A 9,649-nucleotide genomic window follows, 5' to 3' on the forward strand; every position below is an offset into this window, starting at 1 on the left:
CATAAGGCAGCTGGTGGGGCTGCTGGAGGTCCTTTTTCTTGGTGCAGAGGAAGGAGCAGCTCATTGGTCAAATTCCTTCTGTCCAGGACGAAGGACACAAGGCAGCTGGTGGGGCTGCTGGAGGTCCTTTGTCTTGGTGCAGAGGAAGGAGCAGCTCATTGGTCAAATTCCTTCTGCCCAGGACGAAGGACACAAGGCAGCTGGTGTTGTTGGAGGTCCTTTGTCTTGGTGCAGAGGAAGGAGCAGCCTTATTGGTCAATTCCCTCTGCCCAGGACGAAGGACACAAGGCGCTGTGGGCTGCTGGAGGTCCTTTTGTCTTGCTGGAGGAAGGAGCAGCTCATTGGTCAAATTCCATCTGCCCAGGACGAAGGACACAAGGCTGCTGGTGGGGGCTGCTGGAGGTCCTTTGTCTTGGTGCAGAGGAAGGAGCAGCTCATTGGTCAAATTCCATCTGCCCAGACGAAGGGACATGGAGGCAGCTGGTGGGGCTGCTGGAGGTCCCTTTTGTCTTGGTGCAGAGGAAGGAGCAGCTCATTGGTCAAATTCCTTTGCCCAGGACGAAGGACATAAGGCAGCTGGTGGGGCTGCTGGAGGTCCTTTGTCTTGGTGGGAGAGTGAAGGAGCAGCTCATTGGTCAAATTCCTTCTGTCCAGGACGAAGGACACAAGGCAGCTGGTGGGGCTGCTGGAGGTCCTTTGTCTTGGTGCAGAGGAAGGAGCAGCTCATTGGTCAAATTCCTTCTGTCCAGGACGAAGGACATAAGGCAGCTGGTGGGGCTGCTGGAGGTCCTTTGTCTTGGTGCAGAGGAAGGAGCAGCTCGTGGTCAAATTCCATCTGCCCAGGACAAAGGACACAAGGGCAGCTGGTGGGGCTGCTGGAGGTCCTTTGTCTTGGTGCAGAGTGAAGGAGCAGCTCATTGGTCAAATTCCCTTCTGTCCAGGACGAAGGACACAAGGCAGCTGGTGGGCTGCTGGAGGTCCTTTGTCTTGGTGTGCAGAGGAAGGAGAGCCTATTGGTCAAATTCCTTCTGTCCAGCATAAGGCAGCTGGTGGGGCTGAAATTCCATGTCTTGGTGCAGGACGAGCTCAGGACACAAGGCAGCTGGTGGGGCTGCTGGAGGTCCTTTGTCTTGGTGCAGAGGAAGGAGCAGCTCATTGGTCAAATTCCATCTGCTCCAGGATGAAGGACATAAGGCAGCTGGTGGGCCTGTTGGAGGTCCTTTGTCTGGTGCAGAGGAAGGAGCAGCTCATTGGTCAAATTCCTTCTGCCCAGGACGAAGGGACACAAGGCAGTTGGCTGGGGCTGATGGAGGTCCTTTGTCTTGGTGCAGAGGAAGGAGCAGCTCATTGGTCAAATTCCATCTGCCCAGGACGAAGGACACAAGGCAGCTGGTGGGGCTGGAGGTCCTTTGTCTTGGTGGAGAGGAAGGAGCAGCTCATTGGTCAAATTCCATCTGCCCAGGACGAAGGACATAAGCGCAGCTGGCAGGGCTGCTGGGTCCTTTTGTCTTGGTGCAGAGGAAGGAGCAGCTCATTGGTCAAATTCCATCTGCCCAGGACGAAGGACACAAGGCAGTTGGTGGGGCTGCTGGAGGTCCTTTGTCTTGGTGCAGAGGAAGGAGCAGCTCATTGGTCGAACTCCATCTGCCCAGGACGAAGGACACAAGGCAGCTGGCGGGCTGCTGGAGGTCCTTTTGTCTTGGTGCAGAGGAAGGAGCAGCTCATTGGTCGAATGCCCAGGACGAAGGGACACAAGGCAGCTGGTGGGCTGCTGGAGGTCCTTTGTCTTGGTGCAGAGGAAGGAGCAGCTCATTGGTCAAATTCCATCTGCCCAGGACGAAGGATTGAAGGCAGCTGGGCTGCTGGAGGTCCTTTTGTCTTGGTGCAGAGGAAGGAGAGCAGCTCATTGGTCAAATTCCATCTGCCCAGGACGAAGGACACAAAACAGTTGGCAGGGGCTCATCCTTTGTCTTGGTGCAGAGAAGGAGCAGCTCATTGGTCAGATGGTGCCCAGGACGAAGGACACAAGGCAGCTGGTGGGGCTGCTGGAGGTCCTTTGTCTTGGTGCAGAGAAGGAGCAGCTCTTTGGTCGAATTCTTGAGCCCAGGGACGAAGGACACAAGGCAGCTGGTGGGGATGCTGGGGGTCCTTTGTCTTGGTGCAGAGGAAGGAGCAGCTCATTGGTCGAATTTCCTCTGCCCAGGACGAAGGACACAAGGCAGCTGGCAGGGCTGCTGGAGGTCCTTTGTCTTGGTGCAGAGGATGAAGAGAGAGCTCATTGGTCGAATTCCATTCTGCCCAGGACGAAGGGACACAAGGCAGCTGGCGGGGCTGCTGGAGGTCTTTGTCTTGGTGCAGAGGAAGGAGCAGCTCATTTGTCGAATTCCCCTGCCCAGGACAGGACACAAGGCAGCTGGTGGGGCTGCTGGAGGTCCTTTGTCTTGGTGCAGAGGAAGGAGACGAGATAAGCTGCTCATTGGTCGAATTTCTTCTGCCCAGGACGAAGGACACAAGGCAGCTGGCGGGGCTGGAGGTCCTTTTGTCTTGGTGCAGAGGAAGGAGCAGCTCATTGGTCGAATTCCAAAACTCCAGACGAAGGACACAAGGCAGCTGGTGGGGCTGCTGGAGGTCCTTTGTCTTGGTGCAGAGGGAGCAGCTTCATGAATTTCCAGACAGCTCATTGGTGCTGAACTCCTTTGTCTTGGTGAGAGGACAAAGGGCCGAAGGACACAAGGCAGCTGGTGGGGCTGCTGGAGGTCCTTTGTCTTGGTGCAGAGGAAGGAGCAGCTCATTGGTCGAATTCCATCTGCCCAGGACGAAGGACATAAGGCAGCTGGTGGGGCTGCTGGAAGTCCTTTGTCTTGCAGAGGAAGGAGCAGCTCATTGGTCAAATTCCTTCTGCCCAGGACGAAGGACACAAGGCAGCTGGTGGGCTGCTGGAGGTCCTTTGTCTTGGTGCAGAGGAAGGAGCAGCTCATTGGTCGAATTCCTTCTGCCCAGGACGAAGGACAAGGCAGCTGGTGGGGCTGCTGGAGGTCCTTTGTCTTGGTGCAGAGGAAGGAGAGCTCATTGGTCAAATTCCATCTGCCCAGGACGAAGGGACATAAGGCAGCTGGTGGGGCTGCTGAGGTCCTTTGTCTTGGTGCAGAGGAAGGAGCAGCTCATTGGTCGAATTCCATCTGCCCAGGACGAAGGACACAAGGCAGCTGGTGGGGCTGCTGGAGGTCCTTTGTCTTGGTGCAGAGGAAGGAGCAGCTCATTGGTCAAATTCCATCTGCCCAGGACGAAGGGGACACAAGGCAGCTGGTGGGGCTGCTGGGAGGTCCTTTGTCTTGGTGCAGAGGAAGGAGCAGCTCATTGGTCGAATTCCTTCTGCCCAGGACGAAGGACACAAGGCAGCTGGTGGGGCTGCTGGAGGTCCTTTGTCTTGGTGCAGAGGAAGGAGCAGCTCATTGGTCAAATTCCTTCTGCCCAGGACGAAGGACACAAGGCAGCTGGTGGGGCTGCTGGAGGTCCTTTGTCTTGGTGCAGAGGAAGGAGCAGCTCATTGGTCGAATTCCTTCTGCCCAGGACGAAGGACACAAGGCAGCTGGTGGGGCCTGTCTTGGAGAGGTCCTTTGTCTTGGTGCCCAGGACGGCAAGGAAGAGGCATTTAGGTCTCATTGGTCAATTCCTTCTGCCCAGGACAAAGGGACACAAGGCAGCTGGTGGGGCTGCTGGAGGTCCTTTGTCTTGGTGCAGAGGAAGGAGCAGCTCATTGGTCGAATTCCTTCTGCCCAGGACGAAGGACACAAGGCAGCTGGTGGGGCTGCTGGAGGTCCTTTGTCTTGGTGCAGAGGAAGGAGCAGCTCATTGGTCGAATTCCTTCTGCCCAGGACGAAGGACACAAGGCAGCTGGTGGGGCTGCTGGAGGTCCTTTGTCTTGGTGCAGAGGAAGGGTCGAGCAGCTCATTGGTCCTTTGTCTTGGTGGGCAATTCTCTTGGTCTGCCCAGGACGAAGGACACAAGGCAGCTGGTGGGGCTGCTGGGAGTCCTTTGTCTTGGTGCAGAGGAAGGAGCAGCTCATTGGTCAAATTCCATCTGCCCAGGACGAAGGACACAAGGCAGCTGGTGGGGCTGCTGTAGGTCCTTTGTCTTGGTGCAGAGGAAGGAGCAGCTCATTGGTCGAATTCCATCTGCCCAGGACGAAGGACACAAGGCAGCTGGTGGGGCTGCTGGAGGTCCTTTGTCTTGGTGGAGAGGAAGGAGCAGCTCATTGGTCGAATTCCTTCTGCCCAGGACGAAGGACACAAGGCAGCTGGTGGGGCTGCTGGAGGTCTTTTGTCTTGGTGCAGAGGAAGCAGAGGAATTCCATCTGCCCAGGAGAAGGACACAAGGCAGCTGGTGGGGCTGCTGGATCCTTTGTCTTGGTGCAGAGGAAGAGCAGCTCATTGGTCCATCTGCCCAGGACGAAGGACACAAGGCAGCTGGTGGGGCTGCTGGAGGTCCTTTGTCTTGGTGCAGAGGAAGGAGGAATTCCTTCTGCCCAGGAGAAGGACACAAGGGCATTGGTGGCTGCTGGAGGTCCTTTGTCTTGGTGCAGGACGAGGACGAAGGACACAAGGCAGCTGGTGGGGCTGCTGGAGGTCCTTTGTCTTGGTGCAGAGGAAGGAGCAGCTCATTGGTCAAATTCCATCTGCCCAGGACGAAGGACACAAGGCAGCTGGAAGGGCTGCTGGAAGTCCTTTGTCTTGGTGCAGAGGAAGGAGCAGCTCAGAGGAGCAGCTCATTGGTGAAATTCCATCTTCTGCCCAGGACGAAGGACACAAGGCAGCTGGTGGGGCTGCTGGAGGTCCTTTGTCTTAGTGCAGAGGATGGAGACAGATGGGCTGCTCATTGGTCAACTCCTCAGACAGGTCAAGGATGGAGAGGAGCGCTGGTGGGGCTGTAGAGTCATGGTCTAGTGCAGAGGGATGGAGACAAAGATGAGCTGCTCATTAATTGAACTCCTAAGACCCAGGTCAAGGATGGAAGGGCAGCTGGTGGGGCTGCTGGGAGTCCATAGTCTAGTGCAGAGGATGGAGACGAGATGAGCTGCTCGTGGTCAGACTCCTCCAGGCCAGGTCAAAAGGATGGAAGGCAGCTGGTGGGGTGCTGGAGGTCCTTTGTCCTGGTGCCAGAGGAAGGAGACGGATGAGCTGCTCATTGGTGACTTCCTTCTGCAGGACAGGATGGAAGAGGAAGTGGTGGGGCTGCTGGAAGTCCCTTTGTCCTGGTGCAGAGGATGGAGGCAGGATTGGCTGCTCCATTCAGCCTTCTGCCCAGGACCAAGGGACAAAGGATGGAAGGGAGCGGCTGGGTGGGACTGCTGGAGGGTCCTTTGTCCTCTCACTGGTGCAGAGGATGGAGGCGAAGATGAGCTGCTCGTGGTCAAGTTCAGCTCCTCGCCCCAGGACAAAGGATGGAAGGAGCTGGTGGGACTGCTGGAAGTCCCTTTGTCTTGTGCAGAGGATGGGGCGGATGACAGCTCATTGGTCAAGTTCCTCAGGCCAAAGGTCAAAGGATGGAAGAGGAAGCTGGTGGAAGGACTGCTGGAGGTCCTTTGTCCTGGTGCAGAGGATGGAGACCGAGATGAGCAACTCATTGGTCAAATTCCTTCTGCCCAGGACCAAGGATGGAGGAGCAGCTGGTGGGGCTGCTGGAGGTCCCTTGTCTTGGTGCAGAGGAAGGAGAAGATGATCTGCTCATTGGTCAAGTTCCTTCTGCCCAGGATGAGAAAGGATGGAAGGCAGCTGTGGGACTGCTGGAGGTCCTTTGTCCCTGGTGTAAGGGATGGAGGAGATGAGCAACTCATTGGTCCAGTTCCTTCTGCCCAGGACCAAAGGATGGGCAGCTGGTGGGGCTGCTGGAGAGTCCTTTGTCTTGGTCAGAGATGGAAGGAGATGAGGAAGAGCACTCATTGGTCAGATTCCTTCCAAGGACCAAGGATGGGAAGGCAGCTGGTGGGGCTGCTGGAAGTCCTCTGTCTTGCTGTGCAGAGTGATGAGGAAGAGCAGCTCATTGTTCAAGTCCCTTCTGGCCAGGACAAGGACATAAGGCAGCTGGTGGGGGCTGCTGGAGGTCCTTTGTCCTGGTGGAAGGATGGAACAAGATGAGCTGCTCATTGGTCAAAATTCCTTCTGCCCAGGACCAAAGGACACAAAGGCAGCTGGTGGGCTGCTGGAGGTCATTGTCCTGGTGCAGAGGATGGAGATGAAACTCATTGGTCAAAATTCCTTCTGCCCAAAGACCAAGGACATAAGGCAGCTGGTGGGGCTGCTGGGGGTCCTTTGTCTTGGTGCAGAAGAAGGGAGACAGAGATAAGGCAGCTCATTGGTCAGACTTCCTTCTGGGAGCAAAAGACATAAGGCAGCTGGTGGGCTGCTGGAGATCCTTTTCTGGTGCAGAGGATGGAGACAAAGAGGGCAACTCATTGTCAAAGTTCCTTCTGCCCAGACAAAGGATGGAAGGCAGCTGGTGGGGCTGCTGGAGGTCCTTTGTCTTGGTGCAGAGGAAGGGAGACACGAGATGAGCAGCTCATTAGTGAAATTCCTTCTGCCCAGGACCAAAAACACAAAGGCAGCTGGTGGGGCTGCTGGAGGTCCTTTGTCCTGGTGCAGAAGATGAGACAGGAAGCAGCTCATTGGTGAAATTCCTCCTGCCAGGACGAAGGATGGATAAGGCAGCTGGTGGGGCTGCTGGAAGTCCGTTTTCCTGGTGCAGAGGAAGGAGACAAAGATGAGCAGCTCATTGGTCAAATTCCTTCTGGCCAAGGTCAAAGGATAAGGCAGCTGGTGGAGCTGCTGGAAGTCCCTTTGTCCTGGTGCAGAGGATGGAGGCAGAGAAGGCAACTCATTGAGTCCCTCGGTCCAAAGATCTGCAAAGGATGAAGGCAGCTGGTGGGCTGCTGAAGTCCCTTAGTCCTGCTGGAGGCAGGTGCTTTGTCCTGGTGCAGGATGGAAGGCGGCTGGTGGGAGCTGCTGGAAGTCTAGTCCTAGTGCAGATGCAGGGAAGAGCACCTCATTTGTCAACTCCTTCTGCCCAGAACAAGGATGGAAGGCAGCTGGTGGGGCTGCTGGAGGGTCCTTTTGTCTTGGTGCAGAGGATGGAGACAAGAAAAGGCACCTCATTGGTCAAGTTCCTTCTGCCCAGGAAAAGGATGGAAGGCAGCTGGTGCAGGGTTGCTGGAGGTCCCTTTGTCTTAGTGCAGAGGAAGGAGACAAGATGGGCTGCTCATTTGTCAAGTTCTTCTGCCCAGGGACAAAGGACACAAAGGCAGCTGGTGGGGCTGCTGGAGGTCCCTTTGTCTTGGTGCAGAGGATGGAGATGAGGAGCAGCTCATTGGTCAAATTCATCTGCCCAAGGACAAAGGACACCAAGGCAGCTGCTGGGGTGCTGGAAGTCCTTTGTCTAGGTGCAGAGGATGGAAGGAGATGAGCAGCTCACGGTCAAGTTCCTTCTACCCAGGACAGAGGACATAAGGCTGGTGGGGCTGCTGGGAGGTCCTTTGTCTTGGTGCAGCAGGATGGAGATGAGATGAGCAGCTCATTGGTCAAGTTTCTTCTGGCCAGGACCAAGGACATAAGGCAGCTGGTGGGGCTGCTGGAGTCCTTTTTCCTAGTGCAGGGATGAAGAGCAGAACTGCTCATTGTTCAACTCCTTCTGCCCAGGACAAGGATGGAAGGCAGCTGGTGAGGCTGCTGGAGGGTCCCTTTTCCTAGTGCAGAGAAGGATGGAGATGAGAGAGCTGCTCATTGGTCGAACTCCTCCAGGCCGGACTCAAGGATGGAAGGCAGCTGGTGGTGCTGCTGGAAGTCCTTGTCCTGGTGCAGAGGATGGAGATGAGATGAGCAGCTCATTGGTCAAGACTCCTTCTGGCCAGAACAAACACTAAGGCAGCTGGTGGGGCTGCTGAAGGTCACTTTCGGTGCAGTGCAGAGGATGCGGATGAGATAACTCATGTTGGTCAAGTTCCTTCTGCCCAGAGCAAAGGTCAAGGGATGGAAGGAAGCTGGTGGGGCTGCTGGAATCCGTTTTCCTGGTGCAGAGAGGTGACCAAGAGGGCAGCTCATTGGGTCAGGGGAAGTTCCTCTGCCCAGAACAAAGGATGGAAGGTAGCTGGTGGGTGCTGGAGGTATTTGTTCTGGTGCAGAGGATGGAGGCAGAAGAGCAGCTCATTGGTCAAACTCCTTCTGCCCAGGACAAAGGATGGAAGGCAGCTGGTGGGGCTGCTGGAAGTTCTTAGTCTAGTGCAGAGGATGGGATGAGATGAGCTGCTCATTGATCCGAACTCCTCGGGCCAAAGGTCAAGAATGGAAGGAAGCTGGTGGGGCTGCTGGAGTCCTTTGTCCTGGTGCAGAGGAAGGAGACAGCAGCTCATTGGTCAAATTCCTTCTGCCCAGGACAAAGGACATAAGGCAGCTGGTGGGGCTGCTGGAGGTCCCTGTCCCTAGTGCAGTCAGGATGGAGCGAGATGGAGCTCATTTGTCTTCATCTGGTCAGGACAGGACATAAGGCAGCTGGTGGGCTGCTGCTCTTGGAGGTCCTTTGTCTGTTCTGTCAGGACAGGATGGAGAAGGAGCAACTCATTGGTCAGAATTCCTTCAAGTGCCCAGGACAAAGGGACACAAGGCAGCTGGTGGGGCTGCTGGAGGATGGAGCGAGAAGAGCTGCTCATTGAGTCAAATTCCTTCTGCGGACAAGGACATAAGGCAGCTGGTGGGGTGCTGGACGTCCTTTGTCCTAGTGCAGAGGATGGACAAGATGAGCTGCTCATTGGTCAAGTTCCTTCTGCCCAGAATGAAGGACATAAGGCAGCTGGTGGGGCTGCTGGAGGTCCTTTAGTCTTAGTGCAGAGGAAGGAGACAGCTCATTGAGGTCAAGTTTTCCTTCTGCCCAGAACAAGGACATACGTGAGGCAGCTGGTGGGGTTGCTGGAGTCCTTTGTCTTGGTGCAGGGGAAGGAGGAGCACTTCTGTCCAGGACAAAGAGGACAGCTCATTGGTCGAACTCCTTCTTGGTGCAGGAGAAAGCACTGTCAGGCAGACAGTTGGTGGGGCTGCTGGAGGTCCTTTGTCCTGGTGCAGAGGGAAGGAGATGAGATGAGCTGCTCATTGGTCAAGTTCCTTCTGCCCAGGACAAAGGGACATGGAAGGCAGCTGGTGGGGCTGCTGGAGGTCCTTTTCCTGGTGCAGAGGATGGAGCAACTCATTTGTCAAATTCCCTTCTGTCAGGACCAAGGACATAAGGCAGCTGGTGCAGGTCTTTTCTGGTGCAGGAGGAACTTTGTCAAATTCCGGCCAATTGAGGAGTCAAATTCCTTCTGGGACAAAGGACAAGACAGCTGGTGGAGCTGCTGGAGGTTCTTTGTCTTGGTGCAGAGGATGGAGATGAAGGAGCAGCTCATTGGTCAAACTCCTTCTGCCCAGGACAAAGGACATAAGGCAGCTAGTGGGGCTGATGGTGATCCGTTTTCCCTGGTGAGGAGGAGGAAGGAGCAACTCATTGGTCAAACTCCTCTGCCCAGGACCAGGACACCAAGGCAGCTGGTGGAAGCTGCTGGAGGTCTTTGTCTTGTTGGAGAGGATGGAACAGCTCATTGGTCAAATTCCTTCTGGCCAGGACAAAGGAT

General features: G+C 55.6%; 1 protein-coding gene across 1 annotated transcript; it reads left to right on the forward strand.

Moving 5' to 3' along the window:
- Positions 1–470: 470 nt before the first annotated feature.
- LOC136844830 (uncharacterized) lies at positions 471–7,912 on the forward strand. The gene is made up of 5 exons (XM_067114066.1): positions 471–607; positions 1,080–1,325; positions 6,167–6,354; positions 6,974–7,432; positions 7,689–7,912. The coding sequence occupies exons 1-5, from the start codon at positions 471–473 to the stop codon at positions 7,910–7,912; spliced, it is 1,254 nt and encodes a 417-aa protein (XP_066970167.1).
- Positions 7,913–9,649: the final 1,737 nt, after the last annotated feature.

Source organism: Macrobrachium rosenbergii, chromosome 13 (assembly GCF_040412425.1).
Source record: "Macrobrachium rosenbergii isolate ZJJX-2024 chromosome 13, ASM4041242v1, whole genome shotgun sequence".
Lineage (NCBI taxonomy): Eukaryota > Metazoa > Arthropoda > Malacostraca > Decapoda > Palaemonidae > Macrobrachium > Macrobrachium rosenbergii.